Source organism: Arachis hypogaea, chromosome 19 (genome assembly GCF_003086295.3).
Source record: "Arachis hypogaea cultivar Tifrunner chromosome 19, arahy.Tifrunner.gnm2.J5K5, whole genome shotgun sequence".
Classification (NCBI taxonomy): Eukaryota; Viridiplantae; Streptophyta; class Magnoliopsida; order Fabales; family Fabaceae; genus Arachis; species Arachis hypogaea.
The window spans coordinates 43,034,912-43,052,263 of record NC_092054.1 but is presented as its reverse complement, the minus strand read 5'-3'; the positions used below and the strand labels follow the sequence as shown (position 1 = coordinate 43,052,263).

Below are 17,352 nucleotides of genomic sequence, written 5' to 3'. Positions count from 1 at the left end.
TTGACAGGTGTGGTGTGCTTGGTTGTTCGCTCTTGGAAGGATATGAACTATTCTAGGTACACTCAAGCAACACTTTGAAAGTTGGACGGATATATCAGCAAGAAAGATAGAACAAAAGCGGTGGTTGGTTGGTTTTTTGTGGTCATCTGGACAATTTGGCTAGAAAGAAATGATAGAATCTTCAAAAATCAAGGTTCAAGTGTGGTGGATATTATTAACAGATCCTTTATAAGTTACGATGAGTGGATTGGTGGTGAACCCTGTGGTTGTTGATGGCAATGCCAGAGATGGCTAGGGGTTGTTATTTTTAGCGTTATGAGTTTTTGTTTCTTTTCTTTTGCTCCACCTTATTGTGTTGAGCTTTTTTACTTCAAAAAAAAATTTATCTTTAAAATTAATTTTCTTATGAAAATCATAACTCAATCATTTTGTTAATGCATAGCTAATTTATTTATTGTATACATATTATAATAATACGAATTTATTTATTGATTCTTTGAAACTTACATAAAAAGACAAATTTAAAAGTAAATACATTCAAATATAAACAAATAAAAACATACATTAATATATCCAAAATTAAACATTCAACAAAGAAATAAATTATTAAACATTTTTATTATTGATCAGATGACCAATATTTCCTTTAACATTTTAAAAAAAATCAAACACATCATAATGAGTTGTAGTAGGAGCATCTTTTGAGAGAAAATTAGTTTCTATCATTTTCTCATTCCCTTTTAAAGGTGTTTGATAAATTCAATTAAGTGTATTGATGTACAACAAGTACGTGACCAATGACTTTTACCACCACAATGACGACATCTATTTTTTATATTCTTATTATGCACATTTTTTTTCTTTATTATCCCACTTTTATTAGAAACTTTTATTATTGATGAATTATTCTTCTTTTTTTTGTGATATTTGTTACCGAAATAGTAATCTTTATCATTTTCGAGATTACATTGTGTCACATTTACTTCAGAGAATAGCGCAGAGCCAGAAAGACAAGCTTCATGATTTTTTCATGAGCAATTCGTTTCTGTTCTGCCACAAAAGGCTTGTAATTAATTTAGAATATTTTGTAAACTCCTTCTCTTGATATTGTTACTACAAGAGCATATTTGGGCATGAAATGTCAAAAACATTTTCTCCAACATATCTCTATCAATAACATATTTTCTGCACAATTTTAATTAGAAGCTTATTTTGAACATTACAAAATTATATTCAGCAATGGATTTAAAATTTTGTAATCGCAAATATAACCATTCATACCAGACATTTAGAAGAATCATCGATTTTTATTGATAATACCTTTTTTCTAGGCCCTTTCATAGTTCTGTTGGATTTTTTATGGTAAAATATTCATTTTTCAATCCTTCATCAAGATAACGACAAAGAAAAATTATTGCCGTAGCGCGATTCTTTAGTGTTATATTATTGTTTGCCGTAATGACATTACCGAGACTCATTTGAGTCAAGATGAATTTTAACATCTACAATCCATGATAAATATTTTTTTTTCAGAAATATAAAGGGGTACAAAATTCCAAATAAAATAGATTTGACATAATTACAATTTTGTTACCTTAAGAGCCTTCGTGCTAATAACATATGTGAAAATATGATAAAAGTAAATAAATAAGGGTAGAGATTTATATATGAGAATATAAAAGAGTTGTATTTTGATGATATCCTGACAATATAAATATAACACAAGGTGATTTATGAGAATAAATTTTCTATTACACAAAGATGAAACACAAGAATTAAACACAAAAGCTAGTAGTAAATAATTAGTCTTCTTATATTACTTATTCTTGTGAACTTGATGTGTGTTAAAATCTTTTCAAGGTTCTGAGAACCGGACCGGTTATCAAACCGCTTTAGTCACTGGTTCACTGGTTTATTGGTCCAATCAGTCTAACCGGTGGTTCAACCGAAAAAACCGTTTTAAAATAGAATAATAAATAAATTATAAATAAACATCCTAAAATATAATTATAGTGTAATATAAATTTTAAAATATCTTCAAAATTTAAAACACTATAAAATATCATCAACCAAATCCATATGATCTTATCAAAATACAAACTCAAAAGTTAAATAGAATAGTAAAAAAACATATCTAAATATTAAATCCCAGCATCATGATTTATCAATCATCAAAATCTGCAAGAACTTGTTGGAAATTTGCTTCGGCCTACAGCATTCCGCAACAAACAAACCAAAACATTAACCAAAAACACTAAACCCTCACCCAGCAGTTACAAACAAAGCCAGCAATTGCAAACATTAGCACATTATAAAACATTCCAAAACATTAAACCTTCACCCAACAAAACCAGCAATTACAAAACAAAGCCATCAGTAAATTTGAACAAAAAAATTAAGAGCCATCAGCAACTAGTAATTGCAAAACAGAGCCATTAGTAAATTTGGACAAAAATTTCAGACTAAATCAATAAATTTGAAACAAAAGAGTTGGAAGAAGATGCTGATAAAATAAGTCAGCAAAGTGGTCAGCTTAGAATCCACTGTTTCCTCACAGTTAGCTCTTGTAGTGAGATGAAAAGCACAAACTGATGAACTTAATGCTCTTATTAAAGTTTTTGAATGTGATAACAGTAAAACAAGTTAATGCTCTTATTAAAGTTTTTGACAAAAATTTCAGCCTAAATCCAGTAAATCCAGCAATTACAAATCAGTAAAACACTAAATCAGACTATCAGAGCCAGCCACCCGTAAATTTGAAAAAAAAAATTTACAGCCATCACCAGCTAGCAAATACAAGACAAATCCATCAGCAACAGCCAATTACAGAAGATTACAAAAAAATGGAACCACCATGATTGAACAACAATTTCAGAACTTCAAAAGAAGAAGCGGAGGCCACTAACCTTCAACGAACGGCAACCGGCAACAAACAAAGCCAGCAAAACCAGCAACATTCAGCAACAAACAAAGCCAGCAAAACCAGCAATAATTAGAAGCCAGCAACTACAAATCAAAGCAAAACCAGCAACTACAAATCAAAGCCATTAGCAAATGTGAACAAAAAAATTAGGAGCCATCAGCAACCAGTAAACCAGTAAAAGTGTAAAACACTAGCCAACAAGCAATTAGAAAACACTAAACAGAGTAACAATAAATTTGAAAACAGAGAAAACACTAACCTGGGTAATTAGTTAATTACAGATCCATCAACAAATACATTCAGAAACAAACTTCAAACCAAGACCCAAGAAGAAGAATTGAAGAAAAACGGAACAAAAATTGAAGGCGGCCGAAGAAGAAGATCGAAGAACAACATCAGAGCTTCAAAGTTCAAGCCAAGAACAAGACTAAACATTCAGTGAAGAACTGAAGATGAAGACGAGAAGCCACTAACCTGGGTTCCGTGCCGAGAAGCCGGCGAAGATGAAGACGACGTGCAGATCTACTGGGTTCCGGACACGGGGAAGAGGAAGAAGCGGCGGCGCTGAAGACCTAGGGACGGCGGCGGCTCTTAGGATCCGGGAATGGCGACGGCGATGAAGGTCTAGGGTTTTTTATTTTTCCTTTCTTCAGAGTTCTCCAGGTGTGACGAATGTTGGGGGAAGAAGAGGGGGGTTGGGTCTCGAATGCATGCTTCTGTTTTAATTTTTCAAATAAAAAACGGGGTCGTGTTATCCGAACCGGCCGGTTGACGGTTCGGTCCAACCGTCCGATTCTTGGTCGGTTCGCCAATTTTTTAGCGTTTTTTCTATTAGCGGTTTGACAATGAACCGGACCGCTTTGGTTGTCGGTTCACGATTGAACCGGTTAAACCGGTCAATCCGATTCGATTTTCTGAACCTTAAATCTTTTTTTTAGGGTCTATTTATAGATGAAAATTTTTAAAGTAAATAATAATACGATGTTATTTATTTAACTCAATTACTAATTAGCGAAAACACATTATAAAAATTCATATCTCATTAATTGATAATATTTTATTATGTATGATAATATTTTATATTCCATTATATATGATAATACTCCATAATATTTTATAACATTACTTTTACTTTTTTTTTTTTAAGAAAAGCTCATAAACCGAAGATACTGTTCCAAACCCATGAAATCAGCAAAACATAAAAGCAGTAAAAACTGGATTGATTCTCTGGTCGAATAAAAAAAATCAATAAACCGAACATTCGATCGGTGCAAACTAGAAATTAGATCGGAGACACTTAAAAACTGGTGCGACCTAATTCGATTTGGCTGGTTTGAAAATCTAGACCAGATCAATTTTTTCTTTAAAAAAATCCGATATGACGATATTTTAACATAGTTCTAAAAATCAGACCGGATCGACTGGTCAAACCGATCCAATCAGGATAAGAAAAAAACGGTCCAATTTGTTGTTTTTAACCGTTCAAAAACCGTTGAATCGGACGGAAATCAGCCGGTTGGATCGGACCGGTAACCGGCCGGTTATAGATAAATTGTTCTGAAAATCGGACCGGACCGACCGGTCAGACCGATTTAACCGCGAACCGACAGTATTAATGGTCCGGTCAGACATATAAAACCGACAATAAAAAACCGGCTAAAAACCGTTGAACCGGACGAGAACCGGCCGGTCAGACCGAACCGGAACCCGGCCGGTTTACACAAAAAGGGAAGCTCCTTCGTTTCTTTTCTCCCGTTCTCCCTTTTCTTTCTTTCAGTCAGAGAAATCACAAACCTAACCACAAAACCCTAGCACTGTAAGCCACAAGGAGGGGCATACTGCTGCCGTCCGTCGCACTCAAAGCTCGCCGTTCGTCGCACTCAAAGCTCGCCGTTCGTCGCACTCAACCCCTGTTCGCTGTCACCGATCGCGGTTGCTTCCTCGAGCTCGGCGTCCGCCGTCTTTGTCTGCTCAGCCACGCTTCCGTCGCCGTTTGTTTGCCGTTCACCGTTCGCGTTCGTCTGGAAGCCACGTTGCTCTGCTTCATACTCTGCGACCAACCCGCGTGCTCCACTCGTCGAACTGCTCTCTGTTGTCCCCGCCGTGAGTTCCCTAAACCAGCCACCAGACAATACACTCACACAACAGACAACACCAATACTCTTCTTCAAACTCTGCAACTTCTGATTTCTACTACAATAAGTAATTATTTGATTTGGTAGTGGTTTGGATTTTTCCATAGATTAAATTAAAGTTACAATAGTTTTGTTCTCTTCTCTATCACATTGAAATTAAGCTTTGGATTCTCTTATTTCATTTTTAATTTTACCGCACTCAACATGTTTGATGAAATGCTTTAACCATATTTCTGATTGGTTTTATAATTTCTAGCTTTTATAATTTCTCAGTCAAGGTTAGTGGTCTGAACTCTGAAATTTCAAATTACTCAAATATGCAATTTCTGAAATTAGGGATTTGTGAATCTGAACTCTGAAGTTAGTGATTGATTTCTGATATGTTACTGATTCTGTTCTAATATGTGCTTTTGTTACTGATTTGTTACTGATTCTTAAATTGAGTAATGGATTTGTTTCTGATTGTTTCTGAAATTGAGTAATGGATTTGTTACTGATTCTGTTCTATGGTCTTATGGATGATTATTGGATTTCTAGCCGTTCTGTTGCTGTTTTTAATTTGGATTATGATTTATTGAATTTAGTTATGGATGAAAGTATTAATCAAGAAGCAGTTGCTTATAATGCCTGTTTGAGTAATAATTCGTCTGTCAATCCTCCTAATTCAAATGATTCTGCTAATCCTAATCCACCTAGTTCGAATAATAGTCAGTCACAAGGTTCTAATTTATGGATTTTGATGATTGATAAATCTTCATGTTGGTTTTTAATATTTAGATATTTCTTTTTACTATTTAACTTTTGAGATTGTATTTTGATAAGATCACACTTTGTTGTTGAATGCTAATTTTTGTTGTTGAATGCCCTGTTTGTTGCTGAATGATAATTTTTGTTGCTGAATGCTGAATGCTGAATGCTGTTGGTAATGGTGTTTTTGCTGCTGAATGTCCTGCTGTTTTTATTTCTTTGTTTGTTGCTGAATGTTGGTGGCAGAATTTAGATATGCTCATCTTGATAATTTTTTGATTTTTCAATGTGCTATGGCTAGTCTTTAATTTTGTATCTGGTTATGGATACTTCTTTGTTTTGTAGTTACTGTTTTTGCTTTGATTTGTAGTTGCTGGCTCCTAATTATTGCTGGTTTTGCTGGCTTTGTTTGTTGCTAAATGTTGGTGGCAGAATTTAGATATGGTCATGTTGATAATTTTTTGATTTTTCATTGTGCTGTGGTTGGTCTTTAATTTTGTTTTAATTAATAAAACTTTTACTAATTTCAGTTCTGGATAATAGTATTAATCAAATAGAGATTAATAAAACTTTTATTAATTTCGAATGATGCTGCTAATCCTAATCCTAATCCACCGAAGCAAATTTGTAACAAGTTCTTGTGGATTTTGATGATTGATAAATCATGATGTTGGGATTTAATATTTAGATATGTTTTTTTACTATTTAATTTTTGAGTTTGTATTTTGATAAGATCATATAGGTTAGGTTGATGATATTTTATGTAGTGTTTTAAATTTCGAAGATATTTTAAGATTTATATTATACTATAATTATATTTTAGGATGTTTATTTATAATTTATTTATTATTTTATTCTAAAACGGTTTTTTCGGTTGAACTACTGGTTGGACCGGTTGGACCAGTAAACCAGTGAACCAGTGACTAGAACGGTTCGATGACCGGTCCGGTTTTCAGAACCTTGGGATAAACCACGCCGTTTCATGTTTTTTAACAAAAACAAAAAAAAAACAAAAAGGAGCAAATTAGTACCAAAACCAAAACCCTGCCCTAGCTTCCCTCGTGCTCCAAGTCTTCAACCCTTGTTCGCTGTCACCGATCGCAGCTGCTTCTTCGAGCTCGGCGTCCGTCGTCTTTGTCTGCTCAGCTCAGCCGCCGTTTGTTTGCTGTTCACGTTCGCGTCTTCGTTCAGCCGTCGTCTTCGTTCGCGTTCTTCGCCGTTCACGTTCTGTCGGCGTTCACCGTTCGCGTTCACTCGCCGTTCACCGTTCGAGTTCGCATTCGCTTTCGTCTGGAAGCCACGTTGCTCTGCTTCAAACTCTGCGACCAACCCGCGCGCTCCACCTAGCCGTCGAACTGCTCTCTTTTGTCGCCTCCGTGAGTTTCCTAAACCCGCCACCGGACAATACACCCACACAACACCAATACTCTGCTTCAAACTCTGCAACTTCTAATTTCTATTCCAATAAGTAACTTTTTGATTTGGTAGCGGTTTAGATTTTTTTGATAGACTGAATTAAAGTATACAATAGTTATGTTCTCTTCTCTATCACATTGATATTAAGCTTTGAATTCTCTTATTTTGTTTTAATTTTACCGCACTCAACATGTTTGATGAAATGCTTTAACCATATTTCTGGTTGGTTTTATAATTTCTAGCTTTTAGAAATTTAGTAAGTTGATTGCATGTGAAATTAGAATAATTGGATCTTAGTAATTAGGAAATTTTAGCTCCACAAATAGCATCTTTGCAGAAAACATATTAGCATGATGATTCCACTTGCATTAGTTTCTTCTGGTAAATTTGAACTGTTTTTGTGAACTTGTTAATTTGCTAATTGTTCTTGTGTTGTTGTTCTTCTGTTATTTTTAATTTTTTTTGTTGTTGTGATTTTCTGTTCTTGAACTTGTTAAGTTGATAATTTGCTAAATTGTTGGGCTGCTGTTGTTTTAATTTGCTAAATTGTTAGGTTGCTGCAATTTAATTTGTTGGATTTTCTATTTAGGTTTTGTTCTCGTTTATTTGCTAAATTGTTGTTGTGTATTTATTGTTCTTTGAAATTATTGCTGGATATTGGTGATCATTGATTTATTATATGCTTCATGTTTTCATTGTTTTCTTCTTCCGAAAGAAAAAAAAAATCAGTTTTTATTGTTTTGTTGAGTGTTTGTTTTGTTTCAGAAATCAATTTTTTGTGATCAGTGCTCAAACTCTGAATGTTGTTCTGCTGGTTTTGCTGTGTTTATTTTCTTTCAGAAATCAATTTTTTGTGATCAATGCTCAAACTCTGAATGTTGTACTGCCGTTTTTGTTTTGTTTCAGAAATCAATTTTTTGTGATCAATGCTCAAATTCTGAACCTTGTTCTGCTGTTTTTGTTGTTTCAGAAATCAATTTTGTGATCAATGCTCATACTCTGAATGTTGTTTTGTTTTGTTTTAAGGCTGCGTTTGGAAGAGGTGATTGATTTCTGAGTGTTGTTTTGTTTTTGTTTTAAGGCTGTGTGTTGTGTTCAATTTTCATTTTGTAGGAAATTCTTTGAGGTATATAAGAATTAAGAAGGAAGACTATTTCAATGGTATTACCCTGGTGATTCTGGTCTGCTACAAGCTTGAACATAGAATTGAAGAGAGAAACCCTTTACTATTTCATCATTGGCCTATTTTTGGCATTGCATATTATTGTAGTTTGTTTATTCATAGAACTAGTTGTTTATGATCCCCTTTTGAAGTAAAAAAATTCAGTAGAAGAGTGTTTAGAACCAGTTGCTTTATTCATTGAATTTTTATTCAATCAGGTGTTTATTATAAACGGTTTTTCCGGTTGAATCAAAGAACCAGTGAACCAATAATTAGAGCGGTTTGATGATTGGTCCAGTTTTCAGAACCTTGCATTTTAATTGTTAAAAAAAAAAAAAACCTAATTTGTAATTTCCCTGCCCTAGGGCTCGCCAGTCCCCATCCTGACCTCAATCATTTCTCACTCTCACTGTCTCACACAAGTACAGGCACACACAGCAGCGGCATCTCACTCACCGTCACCGGCCTCCCACCAGCAGCTCTGACTCGTCTCCTCGCCGCCAGTCACTGCCTCCGCCTCTGCTTCTGCGCACTGTGCCTCCTCTGTCTCTGGCTCTCTGCTGATGGCCTTCTCTGACTCCGCCTCATGCTTCTCTTCTATTGTCGAAGCTGAGCCAGGTTGCAGTGGTGAGCTTTAATTATTTTTTTGGGTTAATTGTGTATTAATCTGTTTGCTTTCTCTTCTAGGTGAGCTTTATTGTATATTAATCTGATTGATTGTGTGTTAATCTGTAATTGGCAATTGCTGTCAATTGGATTTTTTTTTTTACATATAAGAAAGAAGCTAAGGCATATGCAAAAAAGATATACCTACTTATTGTGGAAGATAACACATAGTTTTATAACTATACTTCTATTTTTAGCTGAGATATTCATGAGATAAATTCTTTGCCTGTAGCTTTTGCAACACTTGGTTTTTGAAACTTAGAGTAGCACAGCTGTGTCCTAACCATATGTGTTTACTCTTACAATAGTGCTTTGAGAAACGGATGATCAGGTGAATTTTCATGATTGAATTCTTCTCAGTGTATCTATATGATGTGGTTGAGATGCATTATTTCTAATGATGCCAAGGTTTATATATTCATGGTTCTACTGTGTAGAAAATTTACCTCCACCTAATGTATTAGTTAGCAAAGTTATATATAGAAGATGAAAATAGTGTGAATAACGATTTTCTCAACTCTTTTGAGGATTAACGGCACATAATAAGATAAAGCAATATATTCATCACAGAGAAAAGAAAATATGATTGTTTGAACTCATTTTGAATATCTATTCCAAACTTCCAGAAACAAACTAATGTGTATATCTCCATGATATATATTTATTTTACATTTAATTTGTTTAATCTTTTCCATGCATCACATGTAATCACACTTTTTTTTTTTTGTAGAAAAATAATGCAATGGTTTCAGGACTCGCAATACATTCAATCTCTTTCACAGACTCAACACTCTTGACTTATTCTGAGGGGAACCAAAGGAAAGGATTAGAAATAAAGCCTTAATCTGCAAATTGGCATTGATTTTTCACTTAAATGTGTATTAGAAAACCCCCATTCCCTCGTCTCCTCCTTAACAATGTCTCTTGCATGAGAAATGCTCAGCAAGTTCTCCGTCATGTCAATGTCTCTCTCCATGACGGAAGTGCGCTAGTCCTAACTGGTGCAAATGGCTCTGGCAAGACCACCTTCCTCCGCATGCTAGCTGGATTTTCCCGTCCCTCAGCCGGTGAAATTCTCTGGAATGGACACAACATACAAGATTCTGGAATCTTCCACCAGTACAAGCTCCAGCTCAACTGGCTCTCCCTCAAGGATGCAATCACTGATCGGTCCACGGTTCTCGAAAATGTTGAGTGGTTTGAGCTTCTTGAAGGAAAGTATGGCAGGGCTTTACCTGCGCTTGAGTTGATGGGGCTGGGCAGATTGGCCAAGGAGAAGCCAAGGATGCTATCCATGGGGCAGCGGAAAAGAGTGCAACTTGCAAGGTTGATTGCTCTCGATCGACCCATATGGTTGCTTGATGAGCCTTCCGTTGCGTTGGATGATGAAGGGGTGAAGTTACTTGAGTACATCATCTCGGAACATCGGAAAAATGGAGGGATTGTGATTGTGGCTACTCATTTACCTATTGAAATACATGATTCCATGTTGTTGCGGCTCCCACCCAGGTTTCCAAGGAGGATGACCTTCTTTGATATGCTTGATCGCTCCGATATTATGTAATTGGATTAAAGTTCTGGAAGTAGTTATTTACAATGTAATTTGTGATAATGGGGTCAGAAAAGTTAGTTGTTTTACTGTATCTTTTCTGAAAGGGAACATTTTATGATAAGAGCTAATGATAACAATATTTTGTAGGCACATTTAGCCTTCAGCTGAGAAAGAGATAATTTTTTATTCTAATCACTATCTTAGCTACCTCCCTGCTTTATTACTCATTTGATGCAGAATTTCTGATTTTCGTCAGTTAGTCTAAACAAATTTTTATGTTGTTTTGACTAATGGGATTGCAAGGACTAGCAAAAGCTAGAGTCTATATGGCTTGTGCATAAAGTGCAAGTGATATCTCAGATTCTCGGTCAATAACATGCCAGGATTTCCGTTGATTACACTCGACTACCAAACTCTTACTCTGGACCTGGTTTTGACACTGAAGTACTATGATCACTCAGGTAACCATTTATTTTTGAGTGTGATAATTATTTTAATCAAGGATTATCTGATACTTTGAATAGCGAGTGACATGAGCATAAGATTAAGCTCTCTTTGTTAGTATATTCACGTTTGGTTATTGTACTATGACATCCTCATGTTGTAATTCACTCAACAAAATTTGCATAATTTTCTATCTATACAAAATTTGTGAGGAGACGAAAGACAAAAGTACTTGTATCTGTATTATTTATTTGGTTCGAGACACGTATCGATCAGACAAATATGAGAAATGTTAGGACCAACAGTTTTTTATAAATATGTTCAACACTTTAGGCCCAGACTTTAATTTTATACTATTAGGAATTAGTGTATAGGATTTAGAATCTATTCTATTATATAAAAATTGGGTTTTTATACAATAATAAAACTGACGTGACATGTTTCTGAGAGCATTTCTTGATTTATTTCTTTTAATTCATTAAATACAATTCATTACGATGGATTAATTATATCAACTAATTGATTTGATTAGATATTTAAATATCGCACAATTTAATATTATGTATATTAATTGATTAAATATAATTGTTAGAGTATAATTAGGATCAATTAGATCAATTAGCATTATTCAATGTACAAACCAGATTTTTGGTAAATAGACTTTTCTGGCTGAAAAAAAAAACGAAAATTAAAAAAAAGAGTTACGAGGTCAAACTTGGCTTTATGAGAGTAATTAATTCCTCCAAGTCAAAATTGACTAATGGATATTAAATACTATCTTACTATTGGCTTAGTTATCATCCCAAAAACTTTTAAGTCACAAAAACGCTTTTAGTGACGATTGTGCGTGTACCGAGAAAAATTCTAGTAACCGAAAACCTCATAACAAGTGGTAAAAGTAATTTCTACTCAAGTAAATGTGTCTCTAGATTTATATTAGCTATCTCTTCATGATTTACTTCTTTAAGAATAGTTATTAGCCATTAATTGTTTTACTGCCCGGTAAAAATTATTCGAACCGAATTTCTGCCTAGTATTCCGCAAATGACTTCTAGAGTTTTCGAATCCTCTTGCTTGCTACCCAATTAACTCGGCCTCCCTCTCTTAGCCTCTGGGTCGAGATTATCTCAGCCTCTCACCCCACTCTGCTGTGTTTTTAACCACGAGTAATTAACCGCAGTTAACTGCAGATAAACACGTCATTATGATGCTGACTGTGTTTTCTCAAAATCACGCCCCTTCTCTCTTGCTATTAGCCCATTTATTTCTAATTTTTCCAGCCCTCTTTTACCACATTTAATTATGTTAGACTTGAAATTTTATTTAAGACAATTACCAAACAAAAATTCAATAATATTTTACCATAAAGAGAGAGATAAGAATCGTGAGTGAGAGAAGAGAAACAGAAAAAATTCTGCATATACTACCTGTGTTTTCAGCCTCTTATCTCACCATTCATACACCATTTTTCAAGTGTTCTTCAAAGACTCAAACCATACAAGTACAAATTTTTGTCCGTTTTCTCCAATCACTACAAGAAAAAGCAATATTTGTAACAAAAAAAATTATTACAAAAAATTGAAATTTTGAAACAAAAGGATTTTGTAACAAAAAAAAGGGACCGCTGCAGTATATCCCATTACAAAAAGTTTTTGTAACAAAAAATGAAAGTATTACAATTCAAAGTGATATTTTGTAACAGAAATCATTACAAAAGTGGTAACAAATTTTGATCTTCAAGGTATTTTTTGTGACAATCTATTTTTTCCTATCATAAAATTTTGTTACAAAATGTAACTTGATTTTGTAACATTTTTTTTCTTTAGTTACAAAACACTATTTATTTTGTAATAATTTTTTTAATACAAATTACACACATAATTTATCAAATTATATTATTTTTTTAATTAATTAATATATTAACTAATTTACTCAACAAGTCAACATTTATATAATATATAATAACATAGATAGTTCAAATATCTTTCATTAACTAATATTGTTTTATAAATCTTTAACATATAAATTTTAAAGTACAAACTAACAAGATACATTGAAGAACCCTAATGAACTAGATAGATACACAGGACAAGAAAAATAAAGAATTATAAATCTCCAAAATATAAACTACAAATTAGAAACCCTATCATGTTCATACAGCTCCTTTCTCATTTCTCATGGAGAAGTTCTAATAAGTGTCACACACCTGAAAAAACCACCAAACCAAAAACACTAGCTTAAGAAACAAGATTTGTTTTTCCTTTAAAAATGCACAGGAAAAAACAAAAAACTATACTCGTATTATTCAACAATGAACACAAACTCTAAAATTCTTACCATGAATAATCTTTGGAGAGAAGTACAATAAAATAGGACATGTTGATACAATAATCGTGACTCAGATCTAAACATGCATTTTAGTTTAAGAAATTTATTAAATATCATAAAAGTATAAAACAATGGAACAATAATCAAAACGTTTAGGAACATCTTTGCTTTTTGCCTTTATTTATTACCTTATAGAAGTTAGTGAAGCCAGGACTACCAGTAAAGCAATACATAGGAGTAGTATTCTAGCAGACAATCAAGTAGTTCAAGGAATAGCTGCAGGAGGAAAAAAAGAGGGTAACAGTGAAATACCTTCTATTATAAGATAATTGAATGTGATAATAAAAAATAGTTAGTATAAAATTGTTGTTAATCTGATATTTACACAACACTTAATGATGTTTAAATGAGTGATGATCATGTAACATTTTCTTTTGCCTCGGAAAGCTAAGAAGCCATTGCCACAAGTGATATTCAAAAACAAAACATATAAATTTTATTCATAATGATATCAAAATCTAATACTTAAATACTCAAACCAGGAAACTAATTATTGAATAATTAATAGATCCTATGTCATAGATAATTAGAGAATTAAATAAAAGCTCATGAATAAGAACCATCTAATAAAAGTGTACATCAATTGAAAAATAGCTCTTAACAATATGATAACTTTTCCTTTGTGATAAAATCTCATGAATAAAAGCTCACCTTCCAAACCCATGCTTGACAATGTTCTGAAATGATAGCAAGTTAATCTCTTAGCAGTAAATTCAAGAGAAGGAAGCAACTAAGTGTGAAATCTCATATTCCTAGGGAGGTTTACGCTAAAGATCCAAAATCTATGTTGAAAGCTTGGTTTAGTGGAAGGCCGTGTGAAATAAAAATTGAAGCTGTAGAGCAACCATATCCAGAAATTCAAATGAAAATGCAACAACAAAGCCAAAGTCCAGGTTCAAAATCAGCAATAATATCAATCCAGCCAAAGCATTCCAAATTTTAAATAATCACAAACAAACCAACAAAACATGAAAACAAAAACTATAGATATTCAATTGGAGCACCCAAATCTGGAGGCAAGAATCCTCAACAATTTGATCAAGACAGTCACAATCTAATCACAATTAAGCCACAAAAGCACAAAGAATAACAAGACAGCAGCACATTTACCATGAATAATCACAAACAGCAGTAAGAGCTAATCAACAATCAATGAATGAAAAAATGAAAACACAAATCATTCAAGAATAATTCAAAGATCAATAACCCTTATGAATAGAGCAAAAAAATGAATAACAATGTTACACTATTACAATGAGCCACGAACAGAGCATTGACCTTTGAAGATGGTAAGCTGGCAGCAAACACAGCGACAGACGATGGCCAAAGAGCTGTGAAATAGGAGAAGAATACTAATCTAAGTATTATCCATCATGTGATTATTATCAAGCAATTTCATGTAGCTCCACCTCTTGAGCACAAAAAAGGATAACTTTCATCACTATTCTTAATTTCTTATATTCAAATAGTTTCCATATAGAGTTGTGTTAATCTCATACAATGGCTCTACAGGATAAATATGAGTACATAAAATATTTTTTTTATGCTAAAATCAAATTTGATCAGTAGCCATTGAGAGCATAATTGGGACAAGTAAAAAATAAATCATCCTTGCATCATGGCAATTACAGAATGATATTTTCACATTCTAAATCAATGCTTTTGCAGTTTCAAAATCATACAATTCAGCAAAAACAACTCAATGACCAAGATAACTATATCACCAATCATTAGATTACTGTTTCTTCCACTCATGAAATTGCAAACTTAATCAAACAGTTATCCTATTATTAATTATATTCAAATTCACCTTTCTTCAGGGTATATCTTTTGAGTTTTGAATCCTTTTCTACATATTCTGCACCAAATCTTGAAAATTTGTCAATCCCAAAATTTAAGATAGATTAGGTGCTCACGTTTTATGTGTAGGTGAGCTACTAATCCTTGATGAGCTTATGATATTCTGGGTATTAACACTAGCAATCTCACATATGTAACACTGAAGATTGAATGAATTATTGTCTACTGCATTACTGAAAAGATTTTTGTCAATCCAATGACTCAGATTATGAATTGATCCTCCATTACTAATAAGTACTAAGTCTCTGATGAATTAGTGATGCCCATTTACTTTATAATAAGAGAAACTATCTTGAAGTCTCTTAGATATAAAAGCCACAAATGTAGAAAAAATATAAATAACTAAAATACATAGTAACTAGCCACCACATGTGAAGTATGTTAGTAGAAGTTAGAATTCTAGGAGTAGCTATAGCTAACCAGCTTTCATATTTGTTACATCTCTCACAACTGTAACCAAACTTCACAAATTACTGAATGATCATAGTGTTGCAATTCATTTTGTTTAAAGAAGTAGAGTCTAACTGATTTTCACTAATTCGCTAAACTATATCTAAATCTGATTTTAGAAGTTACGGAAGAAGACCACTAAATCCTTTTTTTTCTCTTTTGTTTTAAAGTATAAAGAAAAAAAATACTGATAATTTTATTATAACCTTGTAACCTTGCCAATCATTTCTGCTATAATATTATAACTGCCCAACTTAGTCACAAACACAAAAGGCCTAACACAGACTTCACCTATATATCATGCTCCCTAGTAACCGGTAGGATTCTGGTTGAAGATTTTTAAAGTTCTAAAATATCATGCCAATTATTCATAACAACTAAAGAAATGAGAACAAAATTTCTTTTACCTGACTCCGATTATCACTACAAGTTACGGTTGTGCACATAATTATAAGATGTCAATTAAGTGATCAATTATGAAGCATAATGATTTTATTTTCAAAACAAAACTAAGATTTTCAAGCAACTGACCACACACATGCACACACTAATTAAAACAGAAACTCGTGAAAGAACTAAAATTGAAAGACCTTGCACAGTTGCACATACCAGAGTAAGTAAAACGCAAGCTGAAGCAGTGGCAACTCCTCCCTCACCCCTCCATCGCGTCTTTCACTCTCTCTGCTTCGTGCGATAGCGGCAGCTTCGGGCTCGACGGCGGCGTGCGATGACAGCGATGCAACAGCCGCGGCGAGCTGGACGCGAACGGCCTCCCTCCAGCGGCGGCGACAGGACGCGGGCGGCCTCCCTCTTCTCGCGGACTCTCTCTTCGCGTCTTGAAAGCCCTTTCTCCACGGTTCCGTTTCTGATGGCGATTCAGCAGCAGTGACCGACGGTAAAGCGCGACGATCGTCATTGGCGGCGCGGTCTCCCCCCTTTCCTTCCCTTCTTCTTCCCCGCGACTCCCTCACTTCCTCGGGTCTCTCTCTCTATGCCTGTGTCTGTGTAATCTGAGTATACGCTAGTATTGGTTGTGTGTGGTCTGTGGTGTGCTGTGACCTGTGAGTGTTAGAAAAAGATAGGGTTAGGGATTGAGTAACTTAAATATTTTTAATAAAAATAAGAATAATATAATAACTGAAAATTAATTTAATTGAAGAATAATTATATAAAAATATTATTTAATTATAAATTTTTAAATTATTTTTAAATAAATATTTTAATTTTAAGAATTAGAATAATTAAATTAATTATTTTTAAAATATTATTTTATTATTATTTTATAATTATTTTTAAATAAATATTAATTAAGATAAAATTAAAGATATTTAAATTAATTTTTTTATTCATAAAATTTAAAATATTAAATTTAAAAATCTTAAATAGTTAAATTAAATGATATAAAATTTTTATATTTTTTTAATTACTAAAACTTATAAATTATAAATAAGAAAATACTTTGTTTAATATATAAATCTCTAAAAATTTATTTTGAATAAATATAATAAATTATAAATAATTTATTATTTAATTTTTAAAATAATTTTAAACTCAAATTATCATTAATTTGATTTAAATATTTTTAGTAAAATAAATTTTTGAATATAAA

The 17,352-nt window shown here is 33.2% G+C and overlaps 1 protein-coding gene and 2 long non-coding RNA genes across 12 annotated transcripts; 1 reads left to right on the top strand and 2 right to left on the bottom strand.

The window, feature by feature from the left end:
- Positions 1–1,997: 1,997 nt before the first annotated feature.
- LOC140181969 (uncharacterized) lies at positions 1,998–3,129 on the bottom strand. Its single transcript, XR_011877679.1, has 2 exons — positions 2,907–3,129; positions 1,998–2,209 (listed from the first exon to the last, which is right to left on the bottom strand). It is a non-coding gene; the product is annotated as an uncharacterized lncRNA (long non-coding RNA).
- Positions 3,130–4,664: 1,535 nt separating this feature from the next.
- Positions 4,665–10,793, top strand: LOC112775272 (ABC transporter I family member 1). Of its 10 annotated transcripts, none has more exons than XM_025818808.3 (4): positions 4,675–5,026; positions 8,335–8,382; positions 8,812–9,010; positions 9,780–10,793. In XM_025818808.3, the coding sequence occupies exon 4, from the start codon at positions 9,924–9,926 to the stop codon at positions 10,611–10,613; it is 690 nt and encodes a 229-aa protein (XP_025674593.1). In that variant the 5' UTR covers positions 4,675–5,026; positions 8,335–8,382; positions 8,812–9,010; positions 9,780–9,923; the 3' UTR covers positions 10,614–10,793. The 10 variants fall into 10 exon arrangements, with proteins under 10 accessions (XP_025674586.1, XP_025674587.1, XP_025674593.1 ...); XM_072227808.1 differs by having other exon boundaries at positions 4,675–5,125; XM_072227807.1 differs by having other exon boundaries at positions 4,675–5,125; positions 8,749–9,010.
- Positions 10,794–13,016: 2,223 nt separating this feature from the next.
- On the bottom strand, positions 13,017–16,845 carry LOC112776718 (uncharacterized). Its single transcript, XR_003190147.2, has 4 exons — positions 16,353–16,845; positions 14,712–14,764; positions 13,562–13,649; positions 13,017–13,251 (listed from the first exon to the last, which is right to left on the bottom strand). It is a non-coding gene; the product is annotated as an uncharacterized lncRNA (long non-coding RNA).
- Between the last annotated feature and the right edge of the window lie 507 nt (positions 16,846–17,352).